This window comes from Balaenoptera musculus, chromosome 1 (assembly GCF_009873245.2).
Source record: "Balaenoptera musculus isolate JJ_BM4_2016_0621 chromosome 1, mBalMus1.pri.v3, whole genome shotgun sequence".
NCBI classification, from domain to species: domain Eukaryota; kingdom Metazoa; phylum Chordata; class Mammalia; order Artiodactyla; family Balaenopteridae; genus Balaenoptera; species Balaenoptera musculus.
In genome coordinates, this window is record NC_045785.1 from 65376048 (window position 1) to 65393445 (window position 17398).

General features: G+C 37.0%; 1 protein-coding gene across 2 annotated transcripts in view; it reads right to left on the reverse strand.

Moving 5' to 3' along the window:
- The window catches only part of SLC44A5 (solute carrier family 44 member 5), a 353266-nt gene that overhangs the window by 39744 nt on the left and 296124 nt on the right, over nucleotides 1-17398 (reverse strand). For both annotated transcript variants that reach the window (XM_036830780.1, XM_036830772.1), the window contains exons 5-10: nucleotides 17246-17330; nucleotides 10998-11126; nucleotides 10111-10171; nucleotides 6888-7011; nucleotides 5332-5415; nucleotides 2321-2433 (exon numbers count right to left, since the gene is read on the reverse strand). In XM_036830780.1, coding sequence (XP_036686675.1) covers nucleotides 2321-2433; nucleotides 5332-5415; nucleotides 6888-7011; nucleotides 10111-10171; nucleotides 10998-11126; nucleotides 17246-17330 — 596 coding nt within the window. The remainder of the gene's footprint in view (nucleotides 1-2320; nucleotides 2434-5331; nucleotides 5416-6887; nucleotides 7012-10110; nucleotides 10172-10997; nucleotides 11127-17245; nucleotides 17331-17398) is intronic.

Below are 17398 nucleotides of genomic sequence, written 5' to 3' on the forward strand. Positions count from 1 at the left end.
GTGGCGCACAGGCTTAGTTGCTCCGCAGCATGTGGGATCTTCCCAGACCAAGGCTCGAACCTGTGTCGTAGATTCTTAACCACTGCACCACTAGGGAAGCCCTCTTTTGTTTCTTGCAAAAGACCATTTCCTTGCATGTTTGGCAATCTTTGATTGCAACTGATAGTTTGTTCATTTTAATCTGTGGAAACCTGGTGATCTGAATTGAAGGTGCTTTCATCTAGAGGGGATTTATATTTGTTTCTGTTGGCAACAAAAGGGTACTACCAAACTGGGGTCACTTTATAAGTTTTCCAGGATCCCAGACCTACTCCAGGAGTTTCAGGTCTGACCCTCTACTCTTCTGCTGGCTCTAAGTGTCCTGATTGTAGCCCTGGTATGGTCCACCCATAATTTCATATGTGCTTCCTGCTCAGTTCCCCACATTTTAGTTTGTGGGTTTAAAATGGTTTTCCTTTTGGGTAGATTTCCTTTACTTCTGGTAAGCTCATCAAAAAAATACATTACATAAAACAATACAATACTATTTTATGCCATTATTTCATAGCAAGAGGACCCTTCAGGTTATTAATTCCTCCATACTGGTGGATGTGAAAATCTCAGCAGTGTTTTCCAATTTATTTTTCCATTGTTTTCTCACTCCTGTCCTAGTGTTTGTTTGTTTGTTTTTAAAAGTATGTTCCCTGGGCTTCAAGTCCTCTTTCCTCAATAATATTCCTGCATAATAACAAAATAATAGATACCGTTTACTGAACAATTACTATGTGTTAGGCAGCTCTCTAAGTACTTTATATACATTATTTATTAACACTCACAGATTCCTATTATACAGTTGAGGAAACTATGAATTAGAGACACTATGTACTTGCAGAGAATCACACAATTAATATGTGATGATTCTAGAACTGTGCCTTTTACAAACTCCAAATACATATTTGTAACCATGGTGTTACATGGCCTCCCCTATATATCTCTTAATTTGTTCTGGTCAATGAGAATTGTTCACATGCTCAACCTCTAAGATGGCAAAGGAAAGGGGATATTTTGAGCTCCAAGGAGGAAAACAAAAAACGACTTTTAGACAAAAAGCTTTCTTGGGAGTTTCAGATTAGAGGACAGCAATTCTTGCATTCCTCTACCAGACTGACCCACCTCTTCACGGGCAGCTGCACAGGAGGAGCAGATAAGGAATAATACCTGGAAAGACGTGAACAATTGTCTAGAAACTTAATGAGGATAACGAGCAGGATAATAACAATATCCCAAGACATACTGAGTGTTTGCTGTATTCCAGAGACTGTTCTAAGATCTTTATATTCATTGTCTCATTTTACACTCACAGTCTTGTGAGATGGAGATACCATTATTGTGCTGATGTTATGGATAAGGAAACTGAGGCTTATAATCAATAAAATTTTCCAAAATCTCCCAGTTACATTATGGAGCTGGGATTGGAACCCAAGGTAGCTACAGATTTTGCGGATTCTGCTGGTTTCTAATACTGACATGTTTAAAGCTCTTCTTCTTTGAGTGACAAAAATAGGAAATTGTTATTTTTGGTATCTGTGACCATAAAATCTCATTGTCAATCTAAATGGTGTTGTAGCAGAAATCATTCTTTTGGATAGAAACCTCTCAAACATTCATATATTGGCCCATACATTTATTAGAAGACTGAGAAGAAGCTGCCGTAAGTGCTATACTGTTCGTTAGGAGAGACTTTAATTCCTTTTTTAGTGTTTGCATTTTACCTGTACTGCATTTGGCAGGATTGAGTTAATAATTAGAGTTCAACCTTGAAATAAAGTAACTTTCCATCCAATGTGTGATTCAGAATACTTGCCTCTAGAGGGTGATGCCTCATTATGGAGTACTGGCCAATTATTAAAATGTGTGACAGTACCTGGATTAAAAGTTCAAGTTGAAAGAGGAAAACAGATCAATCACACTTCTGTAACAATGCAGACCTAGCCTTTGATCAGACAGAAAAGTTAAAGGGCTCAAAGAAATTGTCTGAAATATTTTTCATTAACTTAAAAGGGATTCTTTTCACCTCCTTCTTAATACCCATGAGGCATGAGACCAAAGGCTGGTAGAGAAAAAGAGTAGAACTTTCTGATAGCACTTTTGTTTTTCTACGATAAAGAAGAAATAATAGAGACAATATATGCAAAATTAAATAATTTTTCTCAATTTAACAACTTTTGGAGGGGAATAATTAAACTCACTGCAAGGAAAATGCTTTCTGGTGATTGATAATGGGGACTGAAAAGAAAAAGATTATTTTGATATTTGGTGATTTTAAGAGGGTGATACCTACCATAAGCTATAATCCCAATCACACCAAAGGTGAAGAGCCAGAAGAGGAAGCCAGCCGTGAACCGCAGGAGTATCACAAACATCCAACTGAGGAGCATGGCAATAGTCAGGCCACTGGAGGAAAAAACGCACAGCAAACACAGTGGGCCAGTGTGCTAAACATAGCAGAATGAGCACAGCAAGACAACACTTTTTTCTATTCAAAATGATTCTTGATTATTTTACCTGGCTATAGAAACATTTATAACGTTAAAAAGTATAAATAATTTTTGCTGTTAAGATTTTCATGTGAAAGAGTAGGACCATCAGGGACTTTACACATGAATCAATTTTGTGCCTAGGTAAACTGAAGTTCAGTATCAATAGTTGTTCCAAGAAAAACCACAGTTCCTATCTGCCACAGTCCTATTTTTTTCCTTCACACTTACCCACCAAGTATAAAAAGCATGGATAAAGCATATCCATGAGGAAATTGTGCTGTTCTTGTTCTATCTACCTGGTGACTAATGAAAACCTTATGTAATATAACACTCTAGCGGTAAGGGAACAATCTTAGGGCAGAAAGACAAGCAAAATAACTGCCCCACACAGTTCCTGAATCCATGATTTTGCAGTCATTATCATTCTGGTCTAATTATCTCTAATCGTTTGTGATGTCTAACCTCACTAGACATTTATTTCAGGTTCCCAGTGATCTGTGGGCCATTATTTGGAGCCGTGATAAGGCTCCTGTGTCTCCTGGGCCATGCAACTTTATCAACCAATCAACAGCATGAATATTTTCCTTCTGTTTTAATTTCTTACTGGGGTTTGATTGAGCTACTAGAGGTACTTCTTCCCCCCCCCCCATATATCCAGGTTAAAGTCATATTGGATTCTTCTAGGTAATTTCATCAAAGAGAACTCACTAAGATTGGAAATTTGGCTGATGCTTCTATTAAGAACTGACACCACTGGTGATATCTGCAAGTTTCCAAACAGACAGAGCCTGGCACATTTATTGAGTTTATTGTCTTCAAATATTATCTTTAAAAAGAAAATATTAATAATACTGTCACTGGATAGATGACAGCATGTATCAGAGTGCCCCCTCAGCTCACAGTCTTGCAGAGCCTGTGCTTTTAACTTCAGAAGCCATTCCCTTTTAAAAATCACAGATACTTTAATGCTGAAATATTCAACATAGTTGAAGAATTATTCTGTGGCATAGTCCAAGGGGGTTATTAAAAAAGGTCGGGGGGTGGGGGGAAGAAAAGAAATATAGCTCTTTACTGTTCTGTGTTTTTAATTCCCACATAAAAATTCTAACTGAATAAACTAAGTCCCAGCATGTCAGTCTTTGGCTTTATATGTATAAAATAGATGAGAACAGAAGAGTTGAAAATAAAGGGAGGTGCAGTTTATGTTCTAGCAGTTCTAGGTGTTTAGTCCCTGGGTAGAGAGTATTTCAGTGTGTGTGTTGGGAGTGAGGAGGGCAGGAGAATCTATCATAATTTACACTTTTTTCAGGTAAGAGTGGGAAAGCCAAAACAAAGGAAAAACATAGAAATTATCTAGTGATATTTGGGTCTGACAATAGGGGCACCAGTTTCCTGTCAAGTATAGACTACAATCTCTGCTATGGAGATATATCCTGAAATACACACTGAAAATAATTACTGTAATTGTGTAAGACAAAGCATCAAAATGAGTAAAATCTGATAAAACTATCTAGTTTCATAGCTCCAAAAACTACTCACTAGTATTTTACACACAGTGCAATTTTGACTTTATTAAGCACCTTATAGTTAAATATATCTATCTTGTTCCCCTAGTATTTTTATAACTGTTCCACATTTTCTATGCATCTCTATGGTCCAAGAACCATACCAGGAGTTAGGAAAATAAAGATGAGTTAGACATAGTTACCATGGTAAAGAGTTCATAGTTTATCAGAGGGAAAGAGTCAGGTAAATAAAACACAAGACGGTGGTGCTATATGGAAGACAGGTATGTGTGTTTATATATAGGTATGTACACACGTACACACACACACACACACACACACAATGACTATGAGGAACACAGAGGGGCAAGTAATTTACTATAGCTGGGGAAGTCAAGAAAGACATCATAGATGACACAAAAGCTGATTTTAAATAATGAGATGGGGTTGCCCAGGACACAAGGAAGGATATGCTAGGAAAGAGAACAGAATGTGCAATAACATGGGGGTTTGACAGTCCGGGGACGGGCATGCTATTTGATGTGTTTAGAATATAGGGTTAATCCAGAAACATGGATGGAGATAAATCTGGGAAACTAAGTTGGGCCAGATTGTAAGGGGCTTTGTAAGTATCTGAAGAAGTTTTCACTTTATTCTTTGATCACCAGGGAATCATAGATGCTTTTAGGGTACTTAGGGTACAAGAAGGTGACACAAGAGCCAGATAGTAATGACAGCCTTAGGCATATCAAAACGTGTACCTGCTCCAGAAGAGTGACTACATTTTCCTTTATGTTTCAGAAATGCAAATCTTATGTCTGGAAATTTAAAATCTCCTCCTCCCTTCAAATGTCTTTTTCAGCTTCTCTTAAGTACAGTGACTTTGATGATGATGATAAGAAACATTATGTGGAAGGGCTGTGTTAAAAAATAAGAATGATCCTTTGGAGGTCAAGGGGAGGACAAATGAGTACCAGAGAAATAACACTGCATCCACTGTAACGTGTGATGAAAAGCAAACATACCACAGATATGGCCCCGCGTGACTTGAAGTATATGTTTATAAGAGGACTTTTACTAGTGATTTAATAAAATTAAATTTACATTCTTATAACTTTCTGCTACCACTGGGCAGATTTCCAAATATCTTTGCCTCATCTTCACTCTGTCTGAAAAAGAAAGTGGCAGGAACTGAAATCCAAGTCAACCTTTTATTCATGACTATGAATGGGGAATTTGAAGAAAGAAATTCTACAAAGATAAAATCAGAATGGGGCTGGAGAAGAAACACCTAAGCTTTCACTTACATGAGAATCCAATACCACGTTGTTGCATAGTCTTCAAACACTTTCACTCCAATTGCCCTTGCATCAAGGACTTTATTGATACCACTGAATTCAAAGAAGGAAAAAAAATCAATTATTTTTTGACTACCACTAAACAGAAATGTTCTTGTTATGATAAAAGGGATTTGGAAGCTGCAGTTCTAAGCATATTTTTAGAAACCATTTATCACTAGTGACTCATTTCCTAGCCACAACAATACATGAGGTGCCACTTTGGTAAACCTGCAAAGGTAGCCAGCTATAGCTGCACACAGACGGAACATGGCTTCCAAGAGCAATAATCAGACCCCTCTCCAACACATGCAACACACCCTCAGTGTTGCAGGAGCCTCACTATAAGACATGAATTTAGTTGGTAAGATCAGCTTTTAACTTATAAAATCCATAGAGCCAATATAAAATCCATAGAGCCAAGAATGAATATGATATTTAATTCCCCTTCTTAATCTTCTGACAGCTCTGTAGCAGGAAGGCACAAAGAGGCACATACAGAAAAGTGCACCAATCGTTAGCATCCAGTTTGATGAATTATCAAAGTGAACATAGTAACTACAGCGTAGTCATTCCTTTCCCCCATGTGCCCCAATTACAATACCTCCCCCTTCCCCTAAAGTTAACCGTAATCCTGACTTTTGTGATAATAATTTCCTAGTTTTCTTTTTAGTTGTACCATTTATATATGCATCATAGGGTAATTTAATTTAGTCGTGCTTACTTCAAAATTTTTCATCAATGGAATTGTACTATTACTTTATGATTTCTTTCACATAGCTTTGTATTTGTGAAATTCATCCATGTTGCTATCATATTCTAAACACACAGGAACTGCACTGTTCTACACGGACTGCTAAAATCTTTTGAGACAGAACAATAAATTTTTTACAATGCCTTTATTTTTTTACTTTAAATTCAACAACTAAGCTATGAAATGGTACTCTGTGTGTTTATATTTGTGCACATACAAGTCTGTGTGCACCCAGGGAATTGTATTTCCCAATAACGTGGAACACCATGATGTATACAGCCAAGGGAAACAGAAAATTCACTTCCCTGTAGTTAGTCCATAGAAATTCGACACAGTATTGACAGAGCAGCATCATGGTTGTTTCACCTTTCTTAAGGCCCCCTTCCCTTTAAAATATCTAGCAGTTTTATTACTTCAGTCATTTTTATAAAATGGTGCTTTAAAAAAGCATGGGTTTTTAAAATTATGCTTATTCAAAAGTAAATTATACTAAGGTCTTGCGATCTGTTTCCTGATGTCTCATTTCTATACCTGTTGATAATGAAAGACTTAACCATTTTGAAAAACATACTTGTTCTTTCAAATTCATTCTGCTTTCTCTTTTACTTGGCTTTCTTAATGAACACATACCGAGTTCTCTAATCCACAGTGACATGGATATTTCAGAATAATACATAATTCTTCCTCCATAACCCTTAACCTAATGGAAGTTTCAGTTTGGGGACAATAATGGGATGCATCAAAATTGAAAATGGGAGTGTAAATAACATACTTTGCAGCTGCCCTGAGCTCTACAGCATTTCTTGTCTTTCCACTTCCATCTTCAAACACTGTCTTATTTCCTACTGTTAAAGTGCCATTTTTAGTAGAAAAGTCAGGGAAACATCTCTGGAGATCTGTAAAAATAAATTAAAATTATGATAATCACTTTCCTCCTTCATGATGTCCTCCCTTTCTTAAGCCTTCTGTTATTTATAATCAAATTCTTACTAGACAATGTATAAATTGCTGAATATAGATAATTGCCCATTACTTGATAATCAGACTTTCTGATGATTCTCAGACTGACATGGAAAGCAAATACGATCATAATCTGAAGCTACATTTAAACTTGCTGATTATTTTATACATGGTATATTCATCAAGTAGCCATAAGAAGGACACACAGCACAGGTTTTATAAGAGTAATACTGATAACCTCTCGCTCATGGTAAACACATTTTAATAAAAAGGCTATATTTACTTGAATGATTGGATGAATTTATTTTGTTATTTTACAAAATTCTTAGATACTCCTTGAATGAAACCTTGAAAACCAGAGTTTAGTGAACACTTCCTTGGGAAATAAGAATCAGCTCAAATTTTAGGTTACTAAGACAATTAAATTTTTATTTACAAAGTCTGAATAATTTGTCTCTATTCCAGCTCATTTACAAGTTTTTTTTAAGCGGGGCTGGAAATGGGAATTCTAAAGCTATCAAAAATGGCCCACACTTTGAAAACTAGCATTTCTGAGAAGAGTTAATTTACCATTCAATCTTCTATGTGCTTATTTTTAATTATACAGAATCCTTGCCTCTTTACAAATCTTTATTACTAAAAATGTTTTAAAACCCCAATTTTAAATGAAGAGGGAGGAGCAATCAGAAATAGATAATTTTTATATTTTTTCTTACAAGAAGTATCACAGACTTGAATGGGTTCGTATGGAGTGTAAACCTGAAAATATGAAAGCAGCTGATATAGAGAAAGAAGAAATATGTCTTTGTAAAGCTTTTCCTGACTTTCCTGGCTTAAAATGGTCTGATCTACCTACCTTCATCTTCCGTAGCATTTACAATCGGGGTGACTGCTTCAGTGCCCTCTCTCTCTCCTGCTCTTCCCTGGCAAATCTGACATAGTAGCCTCTACCAGATGCTTCCATTCTCTCTCAATCCAAACCGTATTTCTGTCTCCACCTCTCCATGCAAATTAGCCTCCCAGTGATCCCAGTGACCTCCTAGTTGCCAAAACCTCCAAATCTTTTTCAGTCTTCATCCTGCTTGAACCCATTACCTAGCACAGTGCTTGGTACATAGTGGAACTCAGTGAGTATCTGCTGTTGAATGAATTAACTTTCTGTTGAATGAGTCTTTGACATGGGAGACAACCCCTGCCTTTTAAAACTCTCTTCCCTTGGTTTACAGGCCCAGGTTCTCTCCTGCCTTCCCTTCTTCCTTTCTGTGTACTCTTTCTCTTTCTGCCCCTTCAACATGACTGTTCCCACATACAGAACCCCCGAAACTTGTTCTACGTATTATATCTGGGCAATAACTCATCTAGTCCGTTAGCTTTAATTACTAAATATGCTCATTATATGTTTGGAAAGTAGAGAAAATTTTATGAAAGAAGATACAAAACTGTACATAGTTTTATCACCCACAGTGAACTATATTAACCTTTTGGTGCATTTCCTCCAGTCTTTCTTCTATAAGAATTTTTTTTTGAGAGTTATAATTATACAGTACATGAGAGGTTGTCCCTTGTTTTTTTCTTTTAATATTACTTATTTCCATTTATAAAATCTTTAATGAGTGAATTTTATTAGCTGCATACTATTGTTTCAAGTACTATACTTAATCCTCTATTGGGGGGATACAAGTGATTTCAATATTTATCTTAATGTTTCCTTCACTAGACTGTAAAGGACTGTGCCTTATTCATTTTTGTATCCCCAATGTACATTTCATATTGTGTCATTTAACCAAACTATACTTATAAGGGCAGGATTATATGTTATACTTTTATACCTATTACATCTTCAGTGACTAATGATTCATTTTTACCGTTTTGCATAAAAATTTGTAACATTCTTCTTGACTACAGACACTTGTTGCCCAGGACTTCCTGGTTAAATGCAGTTGCTTGCCAGGTCTACATCTTTGCTGCAGGGTTTTAATGATCCAGAGAAGAGTGATGGGAGCATGTAAGACATTATGTTTGATGGTAGCTACTTCAATGGTAACTGACTTTCTACTCAAACTGATGACTGTTGTCTTTCTTCCATTTTAAAAGAAATATGTACTCATTGTGGAAAAACAGAGATATAGAAAAAAGAAGAAAGAAGAGAGAAAATGGCCATAGTTTTGCCACCTCCAAAACAATCACTTAATATTTTGGCATATTTCTTTCCAATCTTTTTCTTTGAATAGTTTTTTTTCATTGTTGTTTATTTTAATTTATACAGGCTTGTCATAATGCATATAGTATTTTTCATTTTATGTAACATTGTAACGTATATACAATACTTATGTAAAAATTATAAATATTTCATTTAATGAATACATCATAATTTATTTAAGCATTTCCTTGCTCTTGGATATTAGAGTATTTCCTTTTAATTTTCTTTGTCTTTTCTTTTTTTGGGGGGTGCTTTTTGGAATAACACTGTGATGGACATCTTTATGTAAAGTTTTTTCTCTGTTGTTAGAATTATAGCCTTAAGAAAGGAAAATGAGTGATTATTTCATTTTCTTCTAAACAGTTAAATAAAGTTTATAAATTTTAAAGAAATAAAATGTTGATGCATTCAGGAGACATACAAATATTTCAACTTTCAAATTATAAATACAAATATATGCCCCACCCTCACTCCCCAGGCAATTTCTCAACAAACTTTTTGGCTGAATTCAGGGGTGGATGTGTTAGAGTGTGTCTGTGCTTATGTGTGTTCATAGAGCACCAAAGAATCAATCTGAATGGGCTTTTAAAAATCAATTTTCAAACTTTTTTGTGTGTGTTTAAGCAGCCAAACCTAAAACCTCACCAAGCTCCAGTGGAACATCCCCAGCTGGAGCCAGAAGAATGGGCTTTATTCTTCCTAATTAACTCTGGGACCCTGGGCCAGTCATAGGACCATTCCCGGCCTCAGTTTTGTCAACTGAGAAATAAGGGAATTGAATTAAATAACTTCTTGGTAGATTCTGTGTTTCTAAGGTAAAATAATAGCCACTTACAAGGTTTGCTTGGAAAAATCGCTGTTGGACAATCATCATCCAGTAAAACTTGTGTGAGAGTCTAAAATTGAAGGAAGGGTACGTTAACATTTTAAAGATGATGTGATGACAAGTTTTACTCTTAATATAAAAATTTTGTCATTTAAAAATTCAATTCCCTAATAATCTCCTTATCCCAAATTACACCCCTAATAAGAGTAATTGTAAGATTATCACACACACATACTCGTTTGACAAACACTCTTAAATATCCTAACTGTAATTCAATTGAATCAACAATAATAAAGTCAGACCTGCTGAAACCAAGGCATGTCTTTGAAGGTGTGTATCTTCGTCTTAGTTATATCCTTAGTCTCTAATCCTTTAATATTTTTCTGGAAAAATGGCATCTTCTCTAATTTAGAAGCCATTACTACTAATTAACACAATAAGGCTTTAGAAATCCCTTATAAATCTTAAATCTAGTGTTTGGGGACTTTTAAAATGAGTAATTATCAAACCAGGTTTGGAAGTAAAGTTCTTATTATTAAGTAGCCATGGAGCTTTATCACCACATTAATGAAATGGTGACTGCAAATGACATTTAGCTCTTAACTCTGGACAGCAAAAAATCCAAGAAGAGAATTTGCTGGTGTCAGGGAATAGTTGATGCTAACTTACCAGACCTAACAGTCTTGTATAACACCCCAAGTCTACAAAATGATATAGCATAAATTATGTGTGTGTGTGTGTTTGTATGTACATGTGCATTTGTGTTTTAATGAAATGGTACCGTTAGTAATCACGTCCAAGAAGATTTTGGAGCTTGATCCGTTACAAATGCTCATGTTACACTTGCGATTGAAACAAGGTAAATTCTTTCTAGTTTTAAGCTTAAACACGCATACCTTCGCAGGCTTAAGATGAGCAGACTTGCAGAACTGGCTGTAGTATGTCCAGTAGTTTCTGTCTTTTCTGTACCTAAATTGTATTTCCATGTAGGTTAAAAATCTTTCTGGGCACTTGGAGACACAGATCTGTGAAATAAAGAAACACAATGGTGGGAATTGAATTGAGTTGAACAAACCAAGGAATTATCTACAAGGTTAAACTTCTAAATTACCCACCACTATAAAAAAGCAAAGCACAATTTTCCATCTAAGAAACTTAAATCAATTCTCTAAACTTACTGTAAAAAATAAAATTTCATGTACTAGTATTCAACCTCTACTCCTTGCCCTTTGATGCTGATGTTCTGTTAAAACAATAAGATGCTGTACAATGACAAACTTACTTTTACCTTCTGATTTGACATAATTGTAGATCTACACGCAGCTGTGAAAAATAATAGATTCCACATACCTTTCACCCAGTTTTGGCCAACAGTAATAACTTGCATAACTATAGTACAATATCACAGTCAGGAAACTGATATTGTTACAATCCACTAACCTTATTCAGTTTCCACCAGTTTTACATGCATTCATTTGTGTGTGTGTGTGTGTGTGCAGTTCTATGCAATTTTATAATTTGTAGATTTGTGTGACATCTTCCATAGGACAGTGATGAACTTTTAATATTTTTTTATGATTTTCTGAATTAGTAGATAAGAGCTTAATGCAAGATTAATTTTACCTGTGTAGTTTATACATTTTCAGGGTTAGAATCTTGCTTTCTTTCCTTTACATGAATACAATGGTAATTTAAAATGCTCCAAACATTGATAACTTACGCCACTAATAACTATCAGTGCCAATGAATTCTCAGAACATAATTGGAGGTTTTATTACCATAAGAAGCTAACTAAATTAGGGCTATTTGTGGCAATCAATCATTATTATTGTCTTTCAGCAGCACCAGTCAAACATGGGCAGAGAGGTCACTGATGCAATTATCTAACATTAATGAACTTTGGGGGCCTATTAATGCCAAACCAGATGGCCGTGCTAGTCCACAGAGCCACCGTGGAGTGACTGCAATCCAATTAGTAACTCCACAGAGAGAAAGAATCAGGGAAGATGCACTCTGTTGGCTTTGCTTTTGTTTGTAATAAAAAACCAAAGATCATAGGAAGCCATGAGAGTTGTAGTCAATCCTTGAACATTCCCTTCCTCCACCTTCAGTTCCTCCTTACCAAAGCCTTCTCAGCTCTGACTTGCTCCATCTCCCTACTGTACTTTGGTAACTATTCTCACTGACCAGATTCTAACTCAACCCCTACTGGTAGTTAGGTAAAAACACGGCTGCTGAGGTGACATCTCTTTCCCCTTTTATGGGTCATGTCTCTGCTACACGAGGACAATTGGTATCAACCCCACAGCTAAGGTAGTAGGTAGATAACTAAATGGGTACCTCAAATCTCACAGTTAATATTGTTTGGTAGCAGCAGTCCAATTTCTTTTAGAAGTTTTGACAAGGTAAACAACCCATCTCCACATTCACACCTCCAGATGCATTTTTCTCTTTCTCAGTCTCTCCTACACACATATGCACACACACACACAAGCACACACACACACATTCATACATCTCTAGAGTAAATATTGAAAGTCTCACAGGTATCTTTCTATGAAAACTGAAGAACTGTTTAGGGACATTCACAGCATCCAACATGCTCACATTTTTTGGAAGAAGACTGAGGTCATTGTCAATGCGAACATCAAAAGTTTACTCTGATCGGAGCTAAGCTGAAAAAACCATTAACGTATTAGGAGCTACCTCACAGACATTTAGACTTTGGCAATTTACTTACATGATTCTGAAAGATAACTGAACTAGCCCCTTGTTGGATACATTTAAATGGATTTATAAAAGTGAATACTGAATATACTAATGTTTTCATAGGCTTTCAATGATGGTAGGAGCTACTGAGTTGAGGCTATGATGATTTCTGTATTTATAAATACACACACACACACAATGTATACTACACATATAAAAGTGCGGTGTATGCAACATATAAAAGAAAGTAATTTAAGTGGTAAAAAATGTTTTGATAATGAGAATCACATCAAATTTCATTCCAGACACAAATGAGCTGTTAAAAAACAATATAGCAAATGTTCTTTACTCTCCCTCTATCTGACCAATTTGTTCACTTCAAATAGGGTGCTGATTAGTAGCAATCAACATATAATTAGCCAAAAATGAAGGTCACATTGAGGTTGGGTATCCTAATTGATCAAGGTCTGTCCTTTAAATGCTTATGACACATGTCTGGACCATGCTGCATTAACAAAAAACATCATGCGTAAAAATATGGCTTGGATCAGTAGACACACTACTGCCTGGCAGACTGAAAGCAATCCTGCATTATTGGCAGCTAATATATATTCTGACTCAGTTCTGATTCTTTGTATAACCACAAAGGGGCATTCTGAATATAGTTCTTCATCATTATTTTTACATCTTCCATTCGTATAGGGTTAACACTCTAATATAAATTAGGATTTGGTGAGTGGAAGAGAGAGTTACACTGAAGGTTAAAACGCTACAATTTGCAATGAAGAAAGGATAATCTAGTAAATCTAGTAATTTATGTAATCTAGTAATTTATGAAATGTAATAAAAAGCATAATGTGCAAGGATTTTTTGTTTCATCATGGGAATGATGGATTTGTATAGTGTAGTGGAAAATTTTCTAGACTGGGAATAGGAAGATATTCTCTCATTCATTCATTTACTCATTCACTCAACAAATATTTATTGATCACCTACTCTGAGCCTGTTCTAGGCACTGGGGACACAGTAGTGAACAAAACAGATAAAAATCCCTATGTTCTAGTAGGGGAGATGGTCAACAAAAAATAAACAAAATTGTTTGCTATGAGATGGTAGCAGGTGTTATGGAGAAAAATAAGGCTAGAAATAAGGCCAGAGGATGAAAGGTACCAGGGTGGGATTCTAATTTTAAATAGGTAGTTAAGGGAGGCCTCAACAAAAGGTAATATTTGAGGAAGACTTGAAGAAGACTAGTGATCTAGTCATCTGGAGAAAGAGCAGGCTAGGCAGGGAGATCATCAAAGTCTAGGGCTATGAAGTTGGCGCTTTCCTGGATCCTTTGAAGACAACAGATAGTCAGTATGACCCGAGTGCAGTGAGCAGAGGGAGAGCCATAGCATATGTGGTCAGAGTCGGGCAGACAGTGAAGGACTTTGTAGGCCATTGTTAGGACTTCGGCTTTTAATATGAGTAACTTGGGAAGCTATTGAGGGGAGGGGGCTTGAGCAAAGGAGGGACATAATATGACTTACATTTAACAGGATCATGTTGGCTGCTGGGCAGAAAAGAGAGTCTAAGGGGCTGGAGACAGGGGCAAGAAGAGACCAGTCAGGAGGTCATTGAACTAATCTAGCTGGTTCCTTGAAAAAAGGAGGAGATGGTGAAAAAAGGAGGAGTTTGGTCCTGGGTATATTTTGAATGGAGACCAGAGGAATTAGCTCACAGCTCAAACATGAGTGTGACAGAAAAGAGAGATCAAGGATGATTCGATGGTATTTACAGCTGTAATAGAAAAGACGGATGGGGGTGGGGAACAATTTTAAGGATAAAGTCAGAGACTAGGAATTGAGTTTGGACATGTTAAATTTGAGATGCTAACTAAATATCCCTGTAGAGACATGGCATAGGTGGTTGGATAGAAAGATCTGGAGTTCCGGGAGTAGACTGATCTGGATAGGTAAATTAGGAAGCGCAGCATACAGATTGTGTTAAAACCACAAGACTAGGTGCGATCACCAAAAGGAGTAAATGTAGGTATTGAAGAGGACTAAGTTTGGTAGAGGAGGAAACTCCAGTGTTTAGAAGATGCTGGAAAGATGAAGAGAAACCATCAAAGAAGACTCATAGGGAGTAGCCAGAGAGTTGGGAGGAAACACAATGTTGTGCCTTAGAAGCCAAGTGAAGAAAGTATATTAAGGAAGAGGGGTTGATTAAACAGTGCTGTTAGCTCAAGTAAATACGGATTGAAAATTGACCATTGGTTTAAATAGATGGAGATCAATGGTATCAATATCATTTGGAGAAAATGGAGTAGGAGTAAAAGCCTGAATAAAAATGAGAAGGGAGGATTTAGACACATTGAATATAAACTATTCTTATGAGGAGTTTGGCAAAAAAAAGAGGCACAGAGAAATGAAGCAGTAACTGGAAGGGGATGTGGGATCAAGGAGAGAATTATTTAAGACGGAAGAAATAACAGCATGTTTGTCTACCGATGGGGATAACTTAGTAGAGAAGGAAAATGGTAATAAAAGAAAAAACCAGAAGATTTCTGGAGTTGTGTGCTCGACTTTGTGAGCAAGGATAAGATCTAATGCACGAGCGGATGGGCTGGCCTTGGGCGCACAGGCTGTTCCTCCACAGTAAGAGCAGGGAAGGCAGAGTAAATACATGAACACAGATGATGACAGGAAGGCAAGTGGAGGTCAGTGTGGCAGCTCGTAAAAGTTGTCTTCTAAATGCTGATACTTTCTCAGTGAAATAGGAAGCTAAGTCAGAGGCTGACATGGAGACTGGGAAGGAGGACTTGGAGGTTTGAGGTGAGAGGAAGAGGTGCGAAATTGTTTTCTAGCAGAGTAGCTAGTGAATGGGCAAAGGGTCTCCTGTGTGATTTGGGGACAGCATTAAGGGCCCCCTTGAGGTTAGTGGTCCTTAATTTAATGGACTGTTGTGTGTGTTTTCTGCAAGAACACACAGCTGCCTGGGTTGAGGCATGGAGTAGGCAGAAAGCTGCATTTAGCCATGAATGATGTTTTGCCAGGGAAGTACAAGTAAATGAGAAGGGGCAAAAGAACTGAGGGTTTATATAAGGGAGTGATATTTTTTCAAATTTTTAAATTTTATTGAAGTATAGTTGATTTACAATGTTGTGTTAGTTTCTGATGTACAGCGAAGTGGAACCAAGAGGAAGCAACTAAGTCAAAATCTTACTAAGTTTTTGAGGTAGTTGTACTGCCAAATTCATGACCTAACCTGAAAAGGCCTTTGACTGTTAATATAATCTTTGAGGTTCTAAACTCGCACAATAGGAAGAAAGTTTCAAAGCCACGCGGGCCCTAAGAGGGTATATTTCCAATGCTCAGCAATGGTGTGGTCTGAGGCTGACAGACAGGAAATAACCTTCCAGGTGGTTGAGCAAAGAATCATAGGATGTGATGGATAAGCAACTTCCTGCAGAGAACACGATCCAGGTCAAATAAAAGACTGTTCTCCAGTGCCATGCACTAAAGACCACTGTGCATTTAGACGTCCTCCCTTTCTGAATGGGAGCTTGTATTCGAATTTTCCTAGCCCTGTTCCCCATTGTGCATTTAGTGTCAAGACCTGATGGAGAGACTATGCATAATCCATAGATCCTAGACTATGGGTTAAAGATAGTACCACATGGGATTCTGGGCTGTCTCCCTTGGGAAGAAGGGTGTTCTGGAGGACAGAGGGATAGACTATGGAAGAAACAATGAAGTTTGTCTCTATTGTTTCATTTGTTCATGGTACACAAGAGGCTGCTCAGCCCACAATTACATTGCTTTATTCCCTCCTTCTTGCATCTCGGTGTGAACAAATAAAACTAATGAGTCTATGGCGTATAAGTAGAAATGCACTGTGTGACCCTACTGATCCAAGGCTTTTAAGAACAGGGGTGCTTTATTCAGCCTCTCTGTCTTCTTCCGGCGACTGGGTGCTGCTCCTGCTGAGGACTTAAGGGACGACAGAGCCACCAGACGAAAGGAGCCTGGAAGAGCGTTGCCCATTGACCACAAACACCGCCTTTTACTCTTTTATGACCAAAAAGAAACTACTGTTTTAAGTCACTGAAAAACTGGGGTTTATTAGTTACAGTAGCTGGCTTTATTCTTCCTAATACTGATCTTGAGAAAAATATCTCCACTTCTCTGGGCTGCAGTTTATTCATTTATAAAAATAGGTGGTTAGACAAGATAATCACTGAGGTTCCTAGTCATACTAAAATGATTAATCCCTGCTTTTTTTTTTATTGTATATGAACCAACATGAGCTTATACTTCTGTCTTCCCACCTTCCATAAATTCATCATTAATCACACACACCCAGAACTCAAATGTAGTTTCTCAATTCTTTCACCCAAGAATGTTAAAATCGCTAACATCACCAGCGAGGCATGTTTTTTTTGCCTTACCTGTCTGGTAGGGCACTGTAGGTTTACCACCACGGAGGGACTGGTACAGCTGAGCAGGTTAAAGTAAAACAAAATGGGCTTGTTCCTAAGAGAACAACATAATATTTTTAGTGACTGTGGAAATATTTCATATCATTTCAGCCCCTGTATACT